Below are 26,843 nucleotides of genomic sequence, written 5' to 3'. Positions count from 1 at the left end.
TATACAGTTCAGATTAGTTTTTTTTTGTCAACCCCAATCAATTCGTGTGTGTGTTTCATCCATCTTCGTATGCACATACATACACATTCATAAACAAACGATGAGTTTTACTTTTAAAGTTTCATTCGTATCTATTAAATTTCTTAATTACTTCAGGTTAATCAGTCATTCAGTCAACCAGTTATTCAATGATCACTGTGTGTGATCAGACATTCAATGAATCAAATTTTTTTCCCCTGTATAAACTTGATTTGTTTGTCGATTGATGATGTTTTGAGCTTTGTTTTGAAAACAAAATGTCCATTGAAAATTAACTTTATACTACACTACTGTTTTATATATTTATATATGATCACTAATCTTGTTAGCATCGATGTTGATGATGATGGTGACGATCCTGTTCAAATCATCAAGATAGCTTGCCATTACCGCCACAGGATAGCTTCTTTTTTTTCTACACATTGAAAATTATCCTGAAAAAAAACTGGACGTTGACTTGCATCGAGGCTGATGATCAGTGTATGGTCAATTTTTGGCAAGTTCTTGTTCACTTTAGGCAATGCAAATTTTTTTCCATACATCTTCCAAATAGAATGGAATCACATCGATCTTAGTAAAGGCGCTAGATATGTATGTAGTACATCTGTCATTCAATTCACTTACTTGTATATCAAAATATACAACAAACAAAAAAAAACAAATCAAAAATTACATCAAAAACATACATACAAAATTTCTAATAAATTTTAATCTTTTTATTCAATCTGTGATGTGATGAATACCTACCACCCTGGATAAAAAATAAACAAGAGAAACCAATTATTCGAACTTGAAATTTTTGATGCAAAAAAAAAAATCAAATAATGATAATATGGCCACACACATAGGGTAACCATAATAAATTTTTCAATCATGATCATGATGATAGTAACCTGGTTGTAGTTATTCGCCTCTTTTGAAGATTTTTTCTTCTTTTTTTTTGATCCAATTTCATACATTATCTCCATTCGATGTGTAGAGTTAAGGTATGTATAATGTCAACATCAACATGTTGTCGTCGATGGCGGCGACCACACAGACGATAGGTCACAGGAAAAAAATAAGATAAAAAAAAATCCAAGTTGCATCAAATCTCATATATCACACATACAATATGTGCGACATTCTTGTTTGTACAAGTTTGATGTTTGTCGATTTTTTTATTCAAACGAAATCGATTCATCGATAGACATTTGTGTGTGTGTGTGTGTTTACTTGTCTTTTGTATCATATTTTATCGATATTACGGCATGTTCTTGATCAACTGTACACAGACACACACACACACATGGAACAAATCGGTATCGTTCATTGATATTCCCAGGATTTTTTTTTAATATAAATTTAAAGCAAATTATTAAATTTAGCCATATTGTATTTATAATAAAAAAAACTTGCAACTTCATTCCATGTTGAAAAGGAAAGGAACAACAAATATGGCGGTGTGATTATTTTTCTTGTTTCTATTCTATATATCACACAGGTTCTTTATCGATTTTTGATTGGTGAAAAAAAACAAAAAAAAACTTATCGTTTTTTTTGTGATAATTGTATGGACAAAGTCTCGCTTATTGTTGATCATACAAATATCGTTAATGTTCGATTTATTCATGCTATATGTAATGATTCAATAGATATAAATATCCGATACATTTAACAAATTTGTTTGACTACATCCTCATCAAAAAACATCATAGAGTGTTAGATTGCATCAAACGAATTTTTTTTTCGGCTTTCTCACTTATCTTGAGGAATACAAAAGTCAAGTATATGCTTTATACATACTCATAATAGATTTTCGGGTGAAGGTACGTCAAGTGGTTGACATACAAAATATATATATCGATATAAAAAAATGCATTTGAAAATCATATTGAATTTCCCATATGATATGTTTGTCTATTTTTATTTGTAAGTGTTTGTATTGAAAAAGCCGACATTGCAGATTGAAAATTACATAACAAAGAAGCTTCCGAAACTTTGAAAACAAAATAGGACATACGGAGACATATGGAGATTTGTTTTTTGTTTTTTGTTTTTCATCGATTTGGATTTGATTCTCTCCAATGAAAATGGCCATACAAGACAAATGCACACACCAACACTCAGTTGGATTCCACCCATAAACAATCTAATGTTGAGGTGATCATCTGTTCTTTGTCATCATTTCAGCTTAAAATTTACGTTCTGTTGGAGATTGATGAAAATGATTTAAAAAGAAAAAATTTTCCCATTGTTTTGTCAAAAATGTTTTGAAGATTTGATTATCGGCACGCATATTGATTGTTAACGAATTGTTAACGTAACCGTATGAACGATACACAACATTTTTGAACAAAAACAAAAAATCATACAAAGACCATAATGAGAAATATTCATAATTAGTCAAATGAATGTTTTTCTTTTTTTTTGCCGAACGATTTGGTTTGAAACTCTGGAAAAAACAAACAACAAAAATGAATGAAAAATACGGCCCCGAAATCGTTCATTATTGCATTTAAACTGATAATGAAAAGGAATGTCACTCTAGGCAATAGATGATTTTCATTAATTAATTCATTCATTTATTAAAATTTTATCTGAATTTTTATTTACCTTCAACATCATTGTTGTTTTGTAAACCGCTGTAAGCAAATATTCAACCAACGTTGACGTCTGACCTTTGTGGTGATTATTATCATCAGCATCATCATCCATATTGACAACGATTATTTGATCAATCATAACAATTATTGATTGATCGTTGTTGTTTGAATGGATGAACGAATTTATGTTATCAAAGAGAACATAACCACCTCATAGATTAAACGGTGTGTAGATTATTATTTTATATTATTTATAACCATAGGGTCACCATGATTACTGAAATTCTGGACGTATGGTAACCCTAATTAATATGAATCAATAAGAGAGAACAAAAAATGAGGATAAAACAAACCATTATCAAATGAAAATTTTTGTGAATTTTGGAAAAATTTTTTATGTTTAATTTTTTTTATTTTCAATAGATAGATGATGTAGTTGTTAAATGATATTATCAAGAAGTTATTATTATTCGAAAGAAGAAAGCTAGGTTGGTATGAATCAATGAGTAATATGTGTGTGTGTATATTTGTATTTTGGAATTTTTTTTTTTTTGATTTTGACAAGATTCTCTTCTATAATAATAATGATGATGATAATAATAATAATAAGAAAGATAAATGGTCACTTTATATACAACAAATATCAAAATAACAAACAAACAGAAAAAAATTAACTAAATAGTATGCATATATTCACAACAGGATGAATTAGTATTTTGTTTGTTTGTTTGTTTGAGTATGTGTCTGTGTCTCTCTGTGTGTGTGTGTGTGTGTGTATGCCATGGATCATCGAAATGATTCATTAGAAATTTCGATTTTTTTTTCAAATACAAATAACATTTTTTTGCTTTCTTGCCTTTATTATACATACTTCGAAGGTTAATGCGACTGAAGATTTGTATAGTGACAGTTGAGATGAATTAGATTGAATTGATGCAAATGAATGGAGTAAATAAGAAAAAAAAATTTCAGTAAGCTATCACTGAAGCAATTAATCATCTGTAAATATGTTTTTTCATGTTGTATGATGTTGTTGTTGTTATATACGATGATAAAATCATTTATTTTTATTTCAAATGTACATTAAGAAAATATAAAGATGGAAAAGACGTCAATAAAGAAAAGTAAAATCAAAATTCCAGTCATTTTGTTTGATCATGCATTTTTTTAAACAATTCTCATTTTTTTCTGATTGAAAGATGGTTTTGATGAATTTCTAGTATAATTTAGTCGTATTATAGCTTTAACGTAAATGTTTATTTTGCTCCTGGATTAGAGGATGCAGCAGCAGCGGCTGCAACTGCTGCTGCACTTCGTAATGCTACTAAATGTGATGGCAAATTATGAAGATTAAGTTGTCCGGCAGCATTTGATTGTGAAGAATTCGGACCAGTTTGACCGGAAGCGGCTGCTGCTGCTGCTGCTGCTGCAGCATTTGCTGCCATCAATTGACTCATTAAAGCCGGTGGACAAGAATATAATGATGCTGGAAATGGTGATGGAGTCCCAGAACCAGAATGGCCAAAAGCTGCTGCTGGTGGATACCAACTTGGTGGTAATGCTGCTGCGGCAGCAGCAGCGGCAACTGCTGCTGCTGCATTAGCACCATTACCTGTGGCTGTATTTGAACCTGGTTTCAGATATGGAGCAGTCAAATAATCAAGACGAGCTGCACGATTGGCAGCGATTGGTGAGATCGGGCCAATACTGCCACCCGAAGCAGAAGATTTGGCTCCTGGTGATAGTGATGATGATGATGATGAATTATGATGATGATTATTATTGTTATTTGTATGATTTGATGATGAATGATGAAGACTATTAGGATTATTGGTAGTTGCCGTATCTACAATTGACCAGATTCGAGGTTTAATATCACCACCACCGTTTCCACTATCACTAGCAGCGGCTGCTGCTGCAGCAGCAGCAGCTAACTGATGATGTAAGGCTTGTAATCGACTATTTGCTCCTAAATGTGGATGAGAATGATGATGAAGATGAGACGGTATTCCTTTATGCTGGCTGAGTAAAACATCTGAATCGGATAATGAACCAACATCGGATAATGGTGAACATTCTCGTTTATTATTATGATGGTTATTATGATTTGTTTGATGATGATTATGATGGTGGATATTATTGTGCGGTTTTGATTCCGAATCATCTTCAATGTCAACAATATCACTATCATCTGTCAAGATGAAATGCAGAAAAGAAAAAACAAATTAAACAATATGAATCAACATGAATGAAAATAAATGTGTCTGTTGGATTAATTAATCATCAAATACAAAAAGCGACTGAGCGACCCGGAGAAATTTTTTTTTCGCACTCAATTTGAAGACAGGTCACCAGAGACCCAGAGAAAAAGAGAAAGAAAATGATACAGAAAGAAAATTTCTAAGAGATCGTGGTATGGATGCCATGACCATGTGATTGTGATGGAGACAAATGAATTTTCAAACACATGTACACACAGAACAGAAATATAAAAGAAGCTAATTTCATACGACAGACAGAATTCCAATTGGGAATATCCATATACATGTTGAATGATATGTCTAAATTGAAAAAAATGCCGACCATATATATATATGTTACAATATATTGAATCGCTAGAGCTTTGAATGAATAAAAAAAACAAAAACAACAACAACAAATGTATTCTATGAATTAATGGTTGACAAAATGTCAATTCATTTTGGTTATTATTTATACCACTCAATTCGTTCGTTAACTTGTCATCGATATATCTTTCAAGTATTTTACAGCCTATTGGTTTAGTTTGCTATCAAATTTTTTATAACTTTTTTTTTCATCTCTCTTCATTAACACAACTATTAATCATCAACACCATCACAAACGAAAAGATCCAAATTTAGATGAAAAAAAATTGGAAGTAAATTCAATATTAATTTGAGTCCTCACACACATACACACACACACAAACAAACATCCATTCATTTATTTATTTTGTCTTTTTATATACGAGCAAAAAAAAAACAAATCAAAAAATCAAAAAGATTGGCTTGTATTCTATGACCAACCAAACAAGGCGTTAATCTCGCTGAATTCATTGATATCATAGACTGAAAAAAATCCGTACATTAATTACACGGATGAACAATTTTATTTCAACCATTTTCTTTCTTTTTTTTCGTTGAAACTGGTGACTTATGATCATTACCATCATTCAATCGAAAAAAGGTGATCATTTGATGTGAACTATTTATTCATATATCTGTGAGTGTAAATTTGATGAAACGATATTTCTTTTCATTCTAGATGCCATTATAATAATGATATGGCTAGGCCTACATAAATTTTACCACATAAGTTTCGATTCAAAAGTGTGTGTGTGTCTGTGTGTGGGCGTTCTGTGACATATGTTGGATACGAATTTGGATTCAAATCAAAGTCTAGTTTACAGTATAATCTACCATCAAATCTAATGTTTTTCTATTTTTATTTTGAATTTTTCTTGAAAGAAAAAAAAACCTAAAATCTGCTATATAGCATAAAAAAGGTGCCAAATTTGACACTGTAATCACATGATTATCATTATTATTATTGGTTCTGCTAACTTATTATTTCCGTTTATGTTTGTGTGGTTGTGGTGACGAGCACAAACATTTCCATCATTATAATAGTGGACCAATAATAGTGACGTATTATACATTAGTATAATAGTCAAAAAATTGTCGGTATTTTTTGGCCACTAATTTTATCACAGCCACATAGAACTTAAATACAAAAACATTATTCATTTATTCATAGTAATGATCGTAATTTTTTTTTCACGACGCAATGCTATAATCTCTTTTTCTCCAACCGGTAATGATCTTCAAATTATTACCATTGTCTATTTATAAATGTCTGTGTGTTTTTTTTTGTATTTATTCAAGTACATTTGCCACATCTCTGCTAAACCACTTACCATCTTTAACATCATCCGGATCATCATCATCATCATCACAACGGTTTCTTGGTGACCATGTCATTTTATTTTCTTTTTTTAGCCGTCGTCTTGCATTTGCAAACCATGTTGATACCTGTGTTAATGTCATTTTTGTTATAATAGCCAACATAATTTTTTCGCCTTTAGTTGGATAAGGATTTTTTCGATGTTCATTAAGCCATGCTTTCAATGTACTTGTCGTCTCTCTGGTTGCATTTTTTCGTCTTGCTCCATTGAGATCCATACCATATCTGTAATAAACAAGAAAAAAAATGAATGAATGAATGAATAAAAGAAGCATAAGAAAATAAAATAAACAAGTAAAAGATTTATAAACAAGTAAAGACATAATTAATAAAGATCGAAATTTGAGATTGACAACATATTTTTTTTCATATATCCATGTATTTACGAATATATCTAAATGTCTGACGTCGAATGGGATTAATTTCATATTTTTTTTTCTTAGAAGCATTTTTCCTTCACTGAATATATATCAATAGCCACACAGATCGACAAATTTCAAAATTATATAACCAAAAACAAAATATAATAATAATAATAAATGGATAAATGGACAGTCACATCGAAACATCACCATTAAAATGACAACAACAACAACAGAAAAAAAATTTATCATTCATTCGATTTGTTATGATCGCAATCATCATCATCATCATTTTGATAATGATGATATAAATTATCAAAATTATATTTCACCGTGACTAAACGTCTTTTTTCTACTACTACTATATATTATTATTATATACACAAAATAGTGGGAGGTCATTTTCATTCTTCAACAAAACATTATTCAAAAAATAATCATTTTTTTTTTTGATCTGTTGGTTTTTCGCAATTTTTCAATTCATATGCAAAAAACATGAATTTCTTGCTTACATTCATAGTATTCCTCAATTTGGTTTGGCCATGACATTGGCCAACAAATTGATATTTATCTATATGAAGATTATAAGAATTTTATTGATTTCTAAATCTCAACAAAAAATATTCAAAGAAGAGTATGAATTTTAAAAAATATCAAAAACAAATAGAAAATGAATGTGTGTGTGTACACATCTTTTTCTGAATTTCATCTGAAACCAATCTTATGAGATTGGCTTTCCATTTTATTTTCTGGTAGTGTTAGAGTGAAAATTTATTGCCTCAATTTACACTATTTATATTACCAACAACACACAAACATATTGAAATTGAGATTGAAAAACGTTTTTTTTTCTTTTCACTGGCAGTTCACTGCTATTCAAAATATGCTTCTGAAAAAAATTCGTCCAAAAAAAACATTTGTTAGATTATTAGAATTTATTAGCTTGCCTGAATGAAACTGGCTTTGTGTTATCAAAATCACAAAAAATGATCATTGAGCTCTGTGTATTTCATATATATGTAAATGGCCCATGTAAGCTTTCTATCCAATTTTGTCGTTATTAAAGTTGTTGGATTATTTGCTATATCCGATGTATTTGTATGTATTGATGTCATTTATCGTCACACAATTCACACTTTCTAACCAACCTACCCAACTTTTTGTGCTCTTTTTTTCGTTAGTTTTAGAATGATAAAACGCAAACAAACAAACAAACAAAAAAAATTTATTTTCAATTTTATTTTAACGAAAAAAAATGACACAAAAAACAACTTTTAGCATAAAAACAACCGAATATTTATTGCAATGATGATGATGATGGCGATAATGTCTCAATTGAACTCTCTCTCTCACTCTAAAGCTCAATTATATGTTTTTTTTGAATTTACCGAATACAAGAGATTCTTGTGTAAGGCATAAAAAAAGGAAAAAAATTCTAAATGATGATTTGTGCGTATGTATTTGTATGTGTGGAAAAACAAACTATAAAACTATGAATAGGGAACAGGTTTCGATTCAATGAACATAACGGTAGTGTACATGATTCTAGCAATGTTAAACTTACATGATATTGATAAAAAAAATTTGAATAGATATTTTGAATCAAAAAAAACTTATGTGCTGTATTTGATCTCTCTTTTTTTCTTTTTTCTCTACATAAGAAAGAGAGAAAAATTGAGGGATACATAACACTTTAAAACACTTGTCGAATAGATGTATATATCGTATGTGTTCAAATTCAAACATTATGAACGGCTAATGGAACTAGTCTAATAAATTATAATCACTTCGATTACAAATATACAACAGTGTAAATATAATAAGAGAGAGAGAAAGCTCAACAAAATACAAGAGAATATCATCATGAATTTGATACCAATATCAATTGGTCCAATAGGACCTATTCATAATAATTATCATTTTTTTTTCTTCATTTGTGAAGAAAGTAAAACTTTCCAAATTCTCAGATTTCGTTTTTTTTTTTTTGGTGTAAATGTGTGTATTTCATACCCCCCATCCAAAGAAAAAATGATAATATAGTTGCTTTGTAAAAAAAAGGCCAAACTTATGAGCGATATAGATTGTAACCATAATATGATTATATCGCACTACAAACAATATGACAAAACATTATGATAACATTAAAACATCAAGAATTTGTATATTATGATTACTGTTTTTCTGTTTTTCAAAAATGTGTTATGTGAATCTATAGAATCCATGATAATAATAACCATAAACAATAATCAATGCCTGTTAGACAAATGTTTGATACAGACAGAAACAACCAACATTAAGCATAATAATTCTATCGTTGGAAATATTTTTTTTCGATCGATCATCTATGATCACAGAGCGAGAGAGAATTCCTGATAAATACAACAAATATACAATCAGATTTTGTAATGTGCTATGGAAACAAAACAAAACAAAAAAAAAATTTTTCTACAAGTTTTATCATCATAGTCATATATTAGGAGGTAAGAAAAATACTGTCGTTTTTTTATATGACTTTTTGGAATGACTGTCCCAAAAATTTGGCAAAGGTTTTGACATCATGTATGACCTCAATTTATTCTTTGGTGATCAGGCTTTAATTCAAAAATAAATTTTTTCCAACTTTGGCTACCGGAAGTGCTAGCCAGCCTCTGGAATTCGACCCATTAAAAATCAAAATTTTAGCCATTTTGATTTTTTGCTCGTGGTGACCCCGACGAAAGAGGTAATGGTCATCTGACCACTCAATGAAAATTCCACATGTCCTGGGAGTTGAAAAAAATTATGAACGTAATTCTTCCGCAACTCATTTTTTCTCAAGAGCGGATCAAAATCCGGTCGGCCGCTATCAGCCACTGTGTTATTCCGCCATAGGAAAAATATGCTTCAAAATGAAATTTTTGAAAAATTTTGATCAATTATTGCACAAAACGATTTTGGCTAACCAAAAAATCAACAAAAAATTTTGGTTGAAGAAAAATTCCAAATTCTTGAAAATTTTAAAAATCGCTTAACCGACCATGCGATGCATGTGCCGTCAGCCACTCTGCCAATGGCATTGCCCATTGAATTTGTTAATGGGCAATGCCATTGGCAATCACTCAATCAATGTTGAATCTGTTGCATATCGACATTCATGGTACCAAAACAATACGAATTCATAAACGGGAACAATTAAGAATTTCCGCCAATTCACTGGTGGTGTACCTCGGGTTTGTTTCCACCAATTTATCATCATCAATCTGTTGAGGTCGGCCAGACCTCTATCAATCCTCCAGGTTGAAGTCGCCCTCTTGAAATCGCTGAAACCCCCGTTGAATAGTACGGGTACTCACAGCGTTTTCGTAAGCTTCGTTGATTTCAGCAGAAGCTCTAGTTGCCTTGACACCCCTCTTGTACCAACAAAGCATCAAATGGCGGATGTGAATATCACTTGGCCAATTTTGGCAAATTTCTTCTTTCGTTGTTGTTTGTTGCATTTTATTCATTAAATCATTAAATATCAATAATATTCAAATGATGATGATGGTGATAATGCGATTGGTAATGCACTATGTGGTATTTGAAATTAATCCGAATTTTTGATTTCCTTTTCCGGTTCATGCGATATAATGTAATGGGAATGAATTTAACGTTTTTGAAAAGTTCATATTGTATGCCGTTTATGAAATCGCCAACAGAACATTTATGCCATTGGCAGAGTGGCTGACGGCACATGCATCGCATGGTCGGTTAGGCGATTTTTAAAATTTTCAAGAATTTGGAATTTTTCTTCAACCAAAATTTTTTGTTGATTTTTTGGTTAGCCAAAATCGTTTTGTGCAATAATTGATCAAAATTTTTCAAAAATTTCATTTTGAAGCATATTTTTCCTATGGCGGAATAACACAGTGGCTGATAGCGGCCGACCGGATTTTGATCCGCTCTTGAGAAAAAATGAGTTGCGGAAGAATTACGCTCATAATTTTTTTCAACTCCCAGGACATGTGGAATTTTCATTGAGTGGTCAGATGACCATTACCTCTTTCGTCGGGGTCACCACGAGCAAAAAATCAAAATGGCTAAAATTTTGATTTTTAAAGGGGCGAATTCCAGAGGCTGGCTAGCACTTCCGGTAGCCAAAGTTGGAAAAAATTTATTTTTGAATTAAAGCCTGATCACCAAAGAATAAATTGAGGTCATACATGATGTCAAAACCTTTGCCAAATTTTTGGGACAGTCATTCCAAAAAGTCATATAAAAAAAACGACAATATTTTTCTTACCTCCTAATATATATCTTTGACAAGAACGGCGGCGACGACAACGACCACACAACACAAAAATTACTTTTTCTCATCATAATCTTATCTATAGATATATTTAGTGAAATTTTCATTATGCAAAAAAAAATGAAATATAACTATTGAAAAAATAGCAAAGAAAAATTTTTTTTTTTGAATTAAACTAAACATTCATTTTATTCAGGAACAATGTTACAAATGAACTTTGCTATTATGATGATGATGATGATGATGATGAATTACAACTTGTTGTTGTTTCAATGATTATGATGAGATATTCAAAGTGACAAGTGAAATAATCCATGACAAAAATAGAAAAAAAAATACAAAATGACAAAATTCTTTGCACACACACACACACACATGTCTGCCAATATATGTCCTGTACGTCTATCTAGTAATGTCAAAACCAATCTAAGACAAAAACAACAAAAACAAAAACAACTAGGGCTAATTAACGCCGATATTCGACACTAACAATGCTGGCTTATGATGGCAGACTAACTTGTGGATCGTGGTTCAGGTTCATGGACAATAATTTCCTTACTTTAATCATTATTCATTTGATGTTTATATGATGGTTCAATGATTTTGCAGACTTGATGACATTAATCATTCGTCATACAATGTTGTTCAGCTGTCTATTTGAAATGTTGTTGTAAAATTATGTATGGAAACTTTGCTTTATTGATTGGGTAATAATTTGTCGTTTAATTTCCTTGTCTTTGAATGTTTAAATTGTGGATTTTTTTTTCTCAAAAAAAAAAAAAAAAATGAAAATTCAATGATGTCTATCTATTCATTCATTTATCAATAATATTCATTAGAACTTGATTGTCCTGATTATACGATAGTAACCTTATCTTTCTCTTGGATAATTACTCTTTTGATTTGAAGCAATGGGATAAGAAAAAAAATTTATTGTCCCTTTTTGTACCACACTTTTCTGATTATGGTTAATAATTGCGATGTTTTATTCAATACGATACGATCCATTCATTTTGAATGGATAAATAACTTGTTATTGTTGTTCAAAAGTCAATCATCATCATTTGAATTTTGATGGTTAATATGTTGTCATTGTGTGTTTATTGTCACACATAGTCATCATCATCATCATAATATATTTACATAACAAACAATCATTTTTTTGCAAAAGAAAAATATTTTGATTTTGATTATCATTCTACCTGATAATTATTGTTCATTGTAATCATCAATTGATAGTAATGAGTAATGAATGGTGGATTAGCATTTTAAACTCGTGTGTATATATATTAATCATTCGTTGATTATAATCACGGCAAACACACACACACACGCACGCAAAGAGATTATTCTTAGGTTTTTTTCTTGTTGAAAAAAATTTCTAACATAATAATAATGACAATCATCATCATGTATGTGAATTACAATAATTATAAAGTACAACCATAACAAGATTGTCATTGTTGTTATTTATGAGACAAAATTTATATGCATCAATCACCCCCCACCCCACCCCATGATTGGTACCACCCATTCTCTTATGTAATAATATCTGTTTAAATGAAATATTTATCTATATGGTGAACGATGAACTTCTGGATTTTTTTTCATCCTATTTTTTTTAAATCTCAGCCACACACACACACACACACGCTATACAAATAAACATCAACTTTCATTCTCTTTTTTTCGAACACACACACACATACGCCCACACAAAGTTCAACATGGAAAAAAATAAAAATTAAAATGAAAAATTCGTATGCACTCATCATGATGATGATGTTGTTGTTGTTGATGATGATGATGATGATCATCATCATCAGTTCATATGGCACCATCATCATCAAGAGTCAAGTATGTTATGTGTGTTATATAGTATTGAAGTGACATTTGTGCTAGGATATTTGGTGGTTGTCATCATCATCATCATCATCATCCACATCATCATAGGCTCTTCATCATCATCAATACAAATGAAAGACAAAAAAAAGAAGAAAAAAGTTTTGAATGAAAATTGAGTTTCGATTCTTGTGACTCTCTTTCACTCACTAAATTGAAGCAAACATCTGGCGCCTATTTCTCTCTTTCGTTTTGCCATCATCATCATTTGGTTATCACATCGACTTATGCAAATGACATGTATGTATTACAGTGTGTAGGAATAATGTTCAAGTCTTTTTTGGCAGGTTTTTTGGATGTTTGTATTTTTTTTTCTTTTCTCTTGTATAAAATAAAGACAAATATATATCTGGCTCCCACATATACACTTATTTTGAATAATTATCATCATCATCATCCGAATTGATAATTATTTCAAGAAAGAAAAAGAGATTCGAGTATATGTGTAATTCAAAAATATCTAGAGTAATGATCATGCACATCTTCATTTAGTGTTAATGTGCTATATTGGTAATTATTTAACTATAAACTTACCCGTTAGCGAATGGATATCCGGTCAAACCGGAATTATCATATGGATAATACATTGAATATGGTAGATTACGCCACATGTCTAGATTTTCTTTCAGATCGAATCCGGTTGCCTGTTGTTTTTAATAAGAGTGAAAAAAAAAATTTAAAAAATTAGATCCATATGCAAACAAGAAAAATATATCATCATTATCTCTTGTCATGTGACATTTGTGAATTTTCCATCATTTCATCAAATCATTATAATCATCATCATTATGTTTTAATTGCAATCAAATTATTATTAATATAATAAGATTATCATCAATAAGGTAAAAAGATAATGTATTCAAGATAAACAACAGCAACAAACATCAATGATCATTATCACAATGTCATATCTATCATAAATATATGTGAAACATTTCCTTGTCTTAAATATTGAAAAATGATGGATTTTTGATTTAGGATTTACGTAAAACAAACAAATAAACAAACAAACAAAAAACAACGAATAATGATCATAATTACGATAAAACGTAGTTTTGTGTGCGTGTTTTTTTCTAAATTTCATTTCATTATAAGACAACATCAACAAATAAAATCTTTCATTATATGTGAATGATTTTGTACGAAAAAAAAACTTATTTCAATCTCATAAAAATGCTCTCTTCATCTAGGCGAATCGTTGTACATATGTCATATTTGTGTGTATTATTTTAATTTTTTCTTGTAATTTACTTAATTGTCATTACTAATTACTGGTTTTAAATGAAGATTGATCTTGGTAAAACTAAATGCAAAAAGATGGAAAATTTAAATTTGGTTGAAAACACCTGCTAGGCTAGGTATACGCACTAACGTATCTCCCAATCTGTTTGTATACATATGAATATGCAAATTTTGTACATACCGTCGGTGGTGGAAAAAACGATGCCGCTGATTGTAATTGTTCAGGTGAAAGCGGTAAAAATGGATCATTACCGGCTGAACCAGGTGGTGGTGGTACGACTGAACTAGGTGGTCCTGTTGCTGTTAATGATGGTGTCGTTGTTGTCGATGTAGTACTATTGGTGGTATTTGTCGTTGTTATTGTACCATTTGGTGCTATATCAGATCCTAGATTAATACCGCCACTACCTGGCGTTGATGACGATGATGATGATGATGAAGAGGATGACGATGAGGATGAACTATAGGCTGCTGCTGCAGCAGCTGCAGCTGCAGCCGCTGCTGGATTATACATTAAACCAGCCGATGCTGCTAAACGTTGATAATTTAAAAGATGTGCATCATATTGACATGAACAAATGGATTGGCCTGTAATTGGATCAGTGAGTATTGGGCGACCAGTTTCACAGCAAGCGGTCGCCATTGTCGTTGTTGATGATGGAACTGGTGTTGAAACGGATGTATGTGGTGGCATTATAGATGAAGATGATGTGGATGATGATGGTGGTTGTGATTGTGTTGTCAATGTATTTATCGATGTTGTCGTTGTCGCACTAACAACCAAATCCGGTTGATTTGGTGAACTAGTACATTGTTGACTTTGAACCATTGATGATGATGAAGCTGATAATGGAGCTGTAGCGCTAATAGCAGATGTTGTCGACGAAGTAGGTGTCGATGCACTAGGCATGTTGAGCTGATAAATGAAAAAAAAAAATGTAAAATTTCATCAGAAAAATTCATGGAATCATCAAACAGGAATTACAAATTAAACTTGAAGTTTAAGCTTAACTTAAATCAGTACCAATGCTACTGGAATATTTTTATTTTCTCACAATCTCTTTCGTTTTGTATCAGTTTGATGAAAACTTGAAATGAAAGCCCTCATCTTTATCATAATAAAATTGAATTGAATCAATGAACTATCAAGATGTTCATTCTAATTGACTGCGGTAGGTCAAAATTTATCGGTGGTTGGTTGATTCATCTTATTCCATCATCATCAAGACAAGTTTAAATGTGTAGGTGTCACCATACAAAAACTGCGGAATTTTTTTCCATTTGATTCAAGGAAAATGTCGGCATTTTGAAGTATACCTGGCCTGTTGGCTTGGTTGATAATAATGCTTCAACTAAGTCTTTGAATGAAACGTAGAAAAACTTTCGATTGCTTCTGTGTGTGTGTTTGCGTGTAAGAATGCAAAGAAGCTAAGAAGATTAGAAGTTTGTCGTCTTGTTACAAACAAACAAGCAAAGACAAACACACACACACAAACATGAATATATGATCAGTCAGCCATAGCAAAATATATCTAGTTTGTTGTTGATTTTTGAATTTAATTGACGACAACGAAAAAAAAACAACAACAACAACAACGGAATCATATTGAAAAAATCAAACTGAATCAAACATTAAAATCAATCAGATTATCATTTGTCGGCAATTTTTGTACCAAAAATATTTTGCAAACAAACGTTATTGATAATTGATTAAATTTTTTATGCTTTGACAAGCTTCAAATTTGCGTCTTTCACAATTATCATTCACATTTGGTGTTCATATGAATATGTCTTGTGGCCATATAAGTCGTAAACAATTGACAAACACCACCAATAAACCACCATCACAACAAACAAGCACAAAAAAAATCAAAAGGACATAACCCCTTTAGGCTAAATATCTTTTATTTTGACCAACCAACATTACATTACATATCAATTATCGTTAACAACTAAAAATTGAACAAATATGGTCGGCAATTATATATCGTTGAACTGATACTATAACCACCAACACATAAACAAAACCACAAACAAATGGTCATTGTAATAAGTGAAAAATAATTGAAACAATATCAACAAACAAATAAATACACATTGAAAAGAGATGAAAATTATCATCAGGAATCGTCATGCAATCACATTCACGACTAAATGTCTTACTATTCCCTACCGAGAAACAGCAAGAGTAAATTCTTTTCTTTTTTTTACAATATTCATAATCGCCGCCATTGAAGATTTTTTTCCTCATTATTCAACTTTTATTCTTTGTCTTTCTATATAAAAAAAAAGATTTCATTCCTCTTCTTACCATGTAATGATAATGCAAGAAATGCATTGCTAATAAAAAAAAAACACCGAACAACATGTAACACGTAAAAACAACAACAACAACAATCAGAAAAAAATATTCAAATTCATTCAAAACACAAATCATCTTGTACGAGTAAAAAAAGAAAAAAAACATGAATTAAAAACTATAGAAATTAATCACATAGCAAAATATTAACAATCAGCATAAAAACATCACATGTGGAAATTGATGACGACAATCATCATCATCGTCATCGTCATCATTGGTGCAAGAAAATTCCATTCAAGCACTGATTTTATAATGTTTTATCATCATCCTCACATATATGCGCATTTCAATTTTCTATGATTTTCTAATTAGACAAATTTCTTTTCCCAGTACAAATCTTATATATGAGAAGAAATTCTTTCATACAAACAAATGTACAAACACACACACATATACATAGATTTGATTTGGATTTCAACTTATGAATGCCAAATTCTATATGAAAAATCCGAATTGTTTTTTTGAGTGTGTGTGTGTGTGTGTTTGTGTATACAAGTGCAAACACACTTGTATTATTTTATTTTTTTTTGTAACTACTAAATATTTCAAACATATCGACAAGATATATCTCAAACATATTATTTGTTCATGTATAAATAACCGTTTATTTACTCGAAAAATATTTATAAAATAACTGGATACAATATAATTCTCTTGATTGATATAATGTCCATGTGACATTTCTTTTATTATGATTATGAACGACATAGAGATAGATTTTTTTTGGTCGTTGTTTGAGTAATAACAGAACAACAACAACAAATAAATATATCTATGTTATCGTTGTTGTAGTGAATATGAACACCGCTGTATTTGGTGAATAGAAATATATCTCTTTTTTTTTAGAAAAAAAAATTCATATTCGAATAAATGTTGACAAACATTATCATTATTTGACCCTAATATTTACAATGGTAAAAAAGCATTTTCATACAAGTTTTTTTTTGCATTCTGAAATTGTATATTGTATATGTATGTATGGTTCTTGTTATGTTGACTATAGACCTGTCAAAAAAATTGTTATCACCATTGAGATGAAGAAAACTTTAAACTTATCAACAATATTGCCATTTCAAGGAGAAAAAAAAATTTTTTTTTCATCAATCATTCATTCATTACACGTAATGATTCGATTGATTCAATGTTCTAGTTTTGTTGTATCCGAGTTATGTGAATCGAATTGAATAACATCGTAACTTTTGTTGCATACATACACACACACACACACAATAAAACTTTTTTTTGGGGCCAAAATAATGAGATGGACAACATGATAGTAGTAGACAAACATGGGCATTTCTTATACGATCTATTTTAAATGATGATGATCTGAATTTATCTCTGATTTTTCTATGTTTTTGTTTGTTGTCAAATTGCTTGCCCCCATATTTGTGTTGAAAAAAAGTCTAGTTGTAAATTGTTTTATTGGTTGTTTGTTTGTTTGCTCGCTTGTTTTCGGCCAATTTTTTTTTTATTATTCTTGTTCATCATCATCATCATAAGTAGCCAAAATATACATAGCCAAACCTGTGCCATTTGAAAAAAACATGTTACAATCAAGTCATCAAATGGCAAATTCAAACACAAATGGTTTGTGTTCAGGTCAATGGCGATGATGATGATGATGATGATGATCTTGGGCTATCTTGACTAGTTAACTTTATATGGTGCTATTTTGCAGAAAAAAAACAGCAATCAATTTAACGAACGAGGGTATTATGTTGAGCAATAAAAAAAAAAAAAAAAAAAAAAAAAAAATAGAAAACAGATAGATATATCAAGTGGTACAACAACTATATGCATATAGATCAATAATGAATCATTCCGGATTTAATAAATTTGTGACCAACAAAAACTTTTTTTTTTTTTTGGTACATCCAAAATACAAATTTATTACTTTATTACCGATTGAGCCAAAGGAAAGAAAGAGAGATTTAGTATACAATAATAATAATAACAACAAGTGAAAAAAAAACACAATCACAATTGCATTAAATTATTATTATGATGATGATGATAGGGATAACATTTTCTCAATTGAAATCCAATTAAAAACGCATCCAATTTGTTGCGTAGTTTAAAACATATCATCATCATTGAAAAACAAAAAGATGTGTTTTTGTGTATTTTTTCTTTCTCATTTCCATCAAATAAAAGCTACATGTTTATTTTATTTATTCATTTTACTTAATTTTCAAACAAAATTCAAGGCTTAATTTAGAATTTGTTTGAAAATGATATTAAAGAAAAAGAAAAATTCAATAGAATTGTCCATTATTGTTAACTTACCAATGATGCTGATTTTTTATTATTTTCGCCTTTTGTCTCTTTTGATCGATTTATATTTGATGATGATGAAGACTGTGAATCACAACCAATAGGCAATTGTCGTTTTATGTTCTTATTATTACTACTATTTTTATTTGATTTATTGTTATCTAATGATGGAACATATGATTCAGATGACCATGATGATTCAGATGATTCAGATGATGATGAGGAGGAGGAGGAGGAAGAAGATGATGAAGATCGGCGTTTAGATGATTTATTCAACGTAGCACTTTGTATGGTTATCTTTGAATTAGAATGATGATGATGATGATGATGATGACCAGATTGCTTTTGTTTTTGATGCTCGGTACATGACATGACTTGATTCAATCATTCAACAGAAAAAAAATCGAAATCTTTATTGTTTCTTTTTTTTAATCAAAACACCAAAATTTGAATTCAATACTAAGAAACGGGAATCTTGAAAACAATGGATATGTATGTCAGTAATGATAATAATGCTTTTTTTTTAACTGATTACAATTATAATGTGACGACTTAATGATGATTTATTGAAAGAAATGTTGAAACGCCACAGTAATTATATTAGAGATAGAAAAACAACAAGTATGTTTTTTTTAATTAATCATAAATTATAAACCGGTGATAAGACCTGCAGGTAGGTGAAAAACAGTTTTTTTTGTGTAACACAAAAAAAACTTGCACACACACAAACAAATATGTAAAAAAAATGATAATTTCAAACTAATACAACAAAACCATAACCACCCAATGATGATGATGATGATATGAATGATTACTAATTGATCATTAATGGATTATTGAATTTATAGATAGAATAGGTATGCAACACCTGATAATAATGATGAAAGAAAGGAAAACAACAAAAAAAAATTAACAACGACCAATCAAAAGTGAGATCAATTATATTTATATCGAAATGAGATTTATCAATGATTTAGATCAATTTGAAATTAACTTGACATACACACACACACGAGTATACAATAACAAAAAAAGTGATGGAGATAATCCAGACCAGATTAATTGTATACAGGTTCAGATTTTGATATTATTGATGTCGACATAAAAAAAAACAAAAAAATAAATCGACATCATTGTGATGATGTTGACAATGATGTTTGTTATCTTCATTAGATAAATTTGTCTTTTTACTGTCTGTTTTTAATTGTTTGATTGATTGATTGATTTTCAATTAATCAATCAATTGATCATTCTATTAATAAATCGATCAATTGATGTCACTACTTTTTGATGAAGATAAAAATGATAAAGATGAAATAAGATTTTGATTCAATGTTCGATTGTAAGTGGCGGATATTAAAGTTTTTATAAAAAATTGAATTTGAAGAAAACAGTTAATATAGATTCAAATTATTGAAATATTTTAATTAGATAGATTTGATGAAGTGGACATCAGTTACATGTTACAAAACAGTGTGCATGTGTAAATAGATAGATATGATCAGATAGATAAACAACGGAACATTTGAATGTTTTTGTTTTCAGAAGATCAACACAAATTTACATGATGATGATAGTATTTATTGCATAAGACAAGAGAACAAATAACCATTGAAACAAATTTGTTCGGTAAGTCTTCATTTTTTTTTTAATTTAGGTATAACACATGTAGCTGAATTGACAGTATGACTTACACAAATGATGATCATCTTCATACTGAATGAATTTGAAACGAACAAAACTTACAATCAAAAAAAAAAAAAAAAACTTGCAACTACAAGATATATACACATGTATATATGCATATACATTGGATTTGATGACGACACACAACATACAAACAACTACAAAATTTAAAACCATGGAACGAATTTGCTCTTGTCCTTCTTGTCTGTAATATCTCTGTATATCTCTTTCTATGTGTATGTGTGTGTGTGGTAGTTAGTAGTTTTTTAGGTTGTCGTGTTGTGTTATGCTTCTTGTTGTTGTTGTTTTCGTTGTTCAAATTTTAGATGATGATGATGATGATGATAGGTGTGTTTTGCTACATGTAATACGCACATGTTCAACACAGCTCTTTGCTTATTTGTGTGGGTCTAACGGGAATACATGCCTGTATTTGTGTGTGTGTGACATGCATGTTCACAACATAAAAATCCTCCTCTTTCGCTTTCTCTTCTTGTATATATATGTATAATACACAATAAATACATTGGTAAGATACAAGATATACAAGAGCGCGAAATAATAAAAAAAAAATAAAAAGAGAGAGAGAGAGGATGAAAAAATCCAACAAAAAGAGAGATATGGATTGTGGAAAAAAAGGCTGGACTTGTTTCGTTGTTTGGTTGTGTTGTTGTGGTGTTGTCGAACATAACTGCTACATCATGTATATGTGCGTATATTACATATATCGACTTGTTGTTGTTATGTTCTTGTATTCTACACACACATATATCCATGAAATAGCAAAATGAGCAGCAGCAACAACAGTAGTACCATTTTGTACCTACAACACAATCGACATATGCTCTTATGGTACATATGTAGTGTATATACGCTGATGTTTTTGTTGTTGTTGTTGCTGTTGTTGTTGTAGCAAACGTACGGTGGCCGAACGAAAACAACCGAATCATTTGTACCAAGATACGATACAAACATACATACATTGATTCCCGCCTGTTGTTGTTGTTGTATATTGTTTTCATAATGCTTGTTTTAAAAAAATTAATGCTAGTAGCATAATAATGAAATAATAATAAAAAAAAACACGACAAAACATATGCTGCTACAAATCTGCCGCTACATATTCTTGGATCATTTTTTTTTTCTCTTTTTGCAATTCACATACATCGAGAATGAGAGAGATACCCGTGTCATATAATATACAACACAACACAATGTTATTGTGTTTGTTCGACAACTGGCATTAACACACAACATGAACAAAACTTGTAGCAATCAGTCGTTACATACAATGGTACAATATACATGACATGGTTAGTATACATAGCTGATAGATAGAAAGATACTGCATCCCTCTCTTGTCGTTATCATCATCATCTTTTTTACATACAAAGAGTTGTACTCATATTCATTCTATTGGTGAATATCTATTTGGCTCCACCCAATTGTGGTCATGATCGACCAATCAAATAGCATGATTATTACCAGCGACATCCTTGTTAGGCGTGTGTTGTGTTGTGTTGTATTTGCTTGTATTACAAAGATGTGAATCGCATGTTTTTTTTCCAATTCCTCTGACTATTTTGACATGTATGTTTGTAACTATGAACATCATCACATCATGTCATTGATGTTATTTTGTCCGCATCACTTTTTCTGTACTTTTTTTCATATCTGTTAAATGTAGTTTTCTGGTATATTACAAATTAACAGGCGTGTTGTATATACCAATCTTGTAGTCGTATTCGACAATGCTGTTATCGAATAATTTTTTTTTCTTTAGAGTTAGCATAGTTCATACATCGCAATGTACGACCACCGACATTATTGCTTAACAATGCATAAGCCTAAATAAAAACTTTTGAAGATGGCGCCATAATAAATTTCCTAGCCAAATCGATTCTATCGATCGATCGATAATTCTTCATAACGATGCTATGATATTTAAATAAATTCAAATAAAGTATTCTAAATACTGAAAATAAAGAAAAAAACAACAATTTAAGAATTCCCAAATGTTATTGAAACAGATGCAGATACTTAAGACGAATTTTTTTCTTGTTGAATTTTTCTCTTTATTCGATCAAAGGGCGTTCTTATCATCTTTGACATACATCGGTAGCAAAAAAAAAGTTGGTGTTAATTTTTAAAATTAACACTTGAAAATATCAAATTCAAGCTTTGTGCTGCCATCTATAGTTGATTACAGGCATATATGATTTTGAAGAAATTGAATTTGTACTTTTATCATGTATTAGGTTGTGATTGTGAACAACATTTTGATTTTTTTTAGAATAAATTCGGAAAAATTTTCAATAACAATTGACACTACCGTGCAGAGATTGAACCAATATGATCGCACACCTGTGCATGTTTCAAGTGTTTCAGATATAACAATTCCGACTGCTGCTACATGATGCAAGTAACAATAATGAAAAAAAAATGTCAAACACTCGTTACCTGTGGTTCTATTTTTCAAACATAAACACAAACACTGTTTTATTACATTTATTTTTTTTCACCATGACAATGACGAAGAAAAATTTGTTCAAATCAGTTGGTGGTGGTGATTCGTGGTTTTTGTGCGGCCTCACCCTGAATCTGTGAATTCATACATGGCTTACTTAATTTTTATTAAGGGCTGCGACATATAACAAATAAAAAAAAAAGAATCATGAAAACGACAGCCGGAAAAAAACTTTGCCATAACAACAACAACTTAATTAAGTGTCATATCCAAGTGCCAAAAATGTTCAAATAATTTTCTAACCTCAAATCTAATTTATTCAAACACTGTATTCACCTACACTTGTGTGGTAAATATATAAAACAGATAAAGCGGTTTGCTACAAAATGTGATGACATTTTTTTTTGAAATTCCAAAAATGTATGTCCATATGTGGGTGTAAATGATGATGATGATGATGATCTAAATCTTAAATCCTAATTCAATATTTAATTTGTACACTATGGCGACAATGATGATAATGACAAAGATGATGGCCATCAAGATTTATCATTCAAGCAAAAATATCAATCAAAGTCCATAATGGTAGTGTTGATATCTTTTCTTTTTTTTCACTTTTCACGTATTATGATTTGAATACGACAATCGTTCAAGAAATGAACAAAAAAAAAACAAGTAATTTGATACATTTATTGATACACAAACAAAATGAATGCAAAAAAAAAGAAAAAAATTTCTGGATTTTTAGTTTGATCAAAAAATCAAGAGGGCAGAAAATGAAACATAATACTCGTAAAAATTATTTGTAAGTGATAAATCGATTAGATTTGTGATTTTTTTTTTTAGTGTTGATAGTGATGATAATGTAGAAAATCAAAGAAAAAAAATTGATTTGGATTTTGTCAAATGGGCAATTGTGACCAAATGGATCCAATTGCCATATAGATGATATGATTTTTGTCTTTTGATTGTCATCATTCGATTCATGTCATGTCATCATATAATGATATGTCGAGTCATAATAATAATAAAATTATCTGATTTTTTTTGTTGAACATTTTCTAAATCTTTATTTTGAGGTTTATTATATTGCCCAACACTTTGATTTTTTTTTCATTCATAAAGTTTAGAATTTCCTTTTTTTTCCTATTCATTTAAACAAACGATAAGTTTATTTTTCTTGTTTGGGGTTACTTATTTTTGTTTATCATTCGTAAAAGAAAAAGTTCTTGAGAACTAAAATTCGTTTGAAATTTAAAACCAAACAGTTTTTTTCAAAAAAAAAACAAAAAAAAAATACACAACAAACAACAGGAGAAAAAAGTTAAAAGTTGTTGAAAGTCAAGTCTCTAGTCATTCGATCAATCAAATGTATCGATCCAATCTCTGTATATATGAGTTTACACACACACCGATTTACACTTACAAAAACAACCATTTTATTTAATTCTTGGAAACAACAAATTTTTTTCCGTTTGTATTAAATTTCGTATAATTAAAGCAAACTGGAAGTATCTTTTTGTTTCGTATTTAGTTCCTGGCAATTTATTTACATACAATCCAGGTACAAATATTACCGAAAAAAAAAATATTTTCTATATTCACCACTTGATATGATAGTCATACAAAAATCCTGTTTCATCCATAATCCTAATATTAATCCCATGTTGATTTCAGGTTTTTGTCATTAAGAAAAAAAAACAATTTTAGATTAGTTTAGCTATTGGTTTTCAATTTTGTTTGTTTTTCTCTGTAAATGTAATTGTTAGATCACGATTTCATATATATATATCCAAAATAGGTTTTGTTTTGTTTTGTTGTAAAATTCATTTTGAACTGATTGGAAAAAAAATTTGTTTATCATTTGATAAAATCTATTGTCTGTTGATTTAAAATAATGATATATTTAAGTGAATATTAATCCTTCACCAAAAGAATATATTGTGCATAAACATCCATAAACACTCAAAAATTATTATCATATAATCACGATAATATCGATTTGACTCCAAATAATGGTGATGGCGTCAAACAAACACACATACAAAAACACTAAGAATGTATCAAATTACATACATTCGATTCAATATGACTCTATGAATGTATTTATGATTTTTCAGTCAAGATATAGTTTTATAAATTATTTCACTATATAGTGATTTCTATTTGATTGTATGGATGGCCATTGATTAAAAAAGATAAACAACAATTTTACAAATATGGACACAATATAAAAAAAAATTGTAAACAAAAAAAAAATCAATATCTCAATCAATCAATTCATGATGATGATGATGATGAGGATAACGCACCATATTAATGGTAATTTGATGAAATTCAACATCTATTGCCGAAAAATTGCCGAAAATTGCTACATTAATACATTATACATTATACTTTTCAGTTTAAACTTTCGATATCCATAATAAAATATATAAATAAGAAAAAAAATGTTAACTTTTTTGTTGTGAATCGATTGACAGTTGTCGAAAAAAAAGAAAAGAAGAAAAAAAAACAAAGTTGTTTACAGCCTTTTTGGCACTTTTTTTCGTTTAAATGTATATATACGATCGATTTCAGTAACCTATTCAGTACAACAACGGAATTGAAATGAATGAATGTTGTTTTCCATTTATCTACCATCGGTTTTTCAAAGTGTCAATTGAACATAAATAAATACATGAATTTTTTTTTTTTTTGGTTGACATTCCATTAAAGACAAGTTCATAAGATAATTCAGTTGTAACATAAAGTTGTCATCGTTTTTTTTTCTTGACAATGAAATAAACAAGCCTAAATTGTTTATTCAAAAAAAATTTAATTTCATTTCTTTCAATTTTAAATCATGTATATGAGAATGGGCGGTCTCACTGGTTACAAATGATTCGGATAAAAATTGATAAAAAATAAAACATAAAATCGATTAAATATACCACATGATGGTGATGGCCAGAGTTTGTATATGTTTAATAATGAAGCTAAAAAATAAGTTTAAATTGATTATTCAAAATGGATGGATATCAAATGACTTGATCATCATGATGATGATGATGATGATGAAATTGTTAAGATTTGCATCAAAATCATCAATCGAAATTTGTATATTTTGAACCTCATTTTTTATCCAAGAAGAAAAAGAAAAAAATGATTTTTAGGATTTTTCTCCATTCAAATGGATAATCTATCATCAATCAATTATTACACTTTGACTTGAATTTTTTTTTTATTTTTTTTATGTTTTGAATTTATATAAATAATGACTACACACTGATTCTTAGCATCGTCTTGATCGTCTTTAGCCTCTAGATTTATGATATCATGAAGCTGTAATTCAATCTATCATGTTTGTTGGTTTTTTTTTGGTTAGCGTAGATTAATTTCTATCAACCAGATCGAATCTCGAAATTAAATTATTGAACATTATGAAAGAATTGCAAAGAGAGAGAGAAAGAGAAAGAAGAGAATAGAATAAAAGCATAGAATTTTCATTTTTATTATATCGAGAATTAAATCGAAAAAAACCATTTTTTTTGTATCATTTACATTAGATTCAATTAAATTAATTATCTATTCACTGTTTTTTATAACTGAAATTCCAAATTCAAATCCATTTTTTTACAATCACTTTGCATCTCAAATGCATAGATCATTTTCTTCGCTCTTCATCTAA

General features: G+C 29.7%; 1 protein-coding gene across 1 annotated transcript; it reads right to left on the bottom strand.

Moving 5' to 3' along the window:
• Positions 1 to 3,014: 3,014 nt before the first annotated feature.
• Positions 3,015 to 20,982, bottom strand: mirr (iroquois-class homeodomain protein mirror). The gene is made up of 5 exons (XM_047054347.2): positions 19,033 to 20,982; positions 14,563 to 15,297; positions 13,674 to 13,783; positions 6,562 to 6,833; positions 3,015 to 4,815 (listed from the first exon to the last, which is right to left on the bottom strand). The coding sequence occupies exons 1-5, from the start codon at positions 19,390 to 19,392 to the stop codon at positions 3,881 to 3,883; spliced, it is 2,412 nt and encodes an 803-aa protein (XP_046910303.2). The 5' UTR covers positions 19,393 to 20,982; the 3' UTR covers positions 3,015 to 3,880.
• Positions 20,983 to 26,843: the final 5,861 nt, after the last annotated feature.

The sequence above is a fragment of the Dermatophagoides farinae genome, chromosome 1, assembly GCF_024713945.1.
Source record: "Dermatophagoides farinae isolate YC_2012a chromosome 1, ASM2471394v1, whole genome shotgun sequence".
NCBI classification, from domain to species: domain Eukaryota; kingdom Metazoa; phylum Arthropoda; class Arachnida; order Sarcoptiformes; family Pyroglyphidae; genus Dermatophagoides; species Dermatophagoides farinae.
Note: the sequence above shows the minus strand (reverse complement) of the source record. Positions and strands in the feature narration are given on the sequence as shown.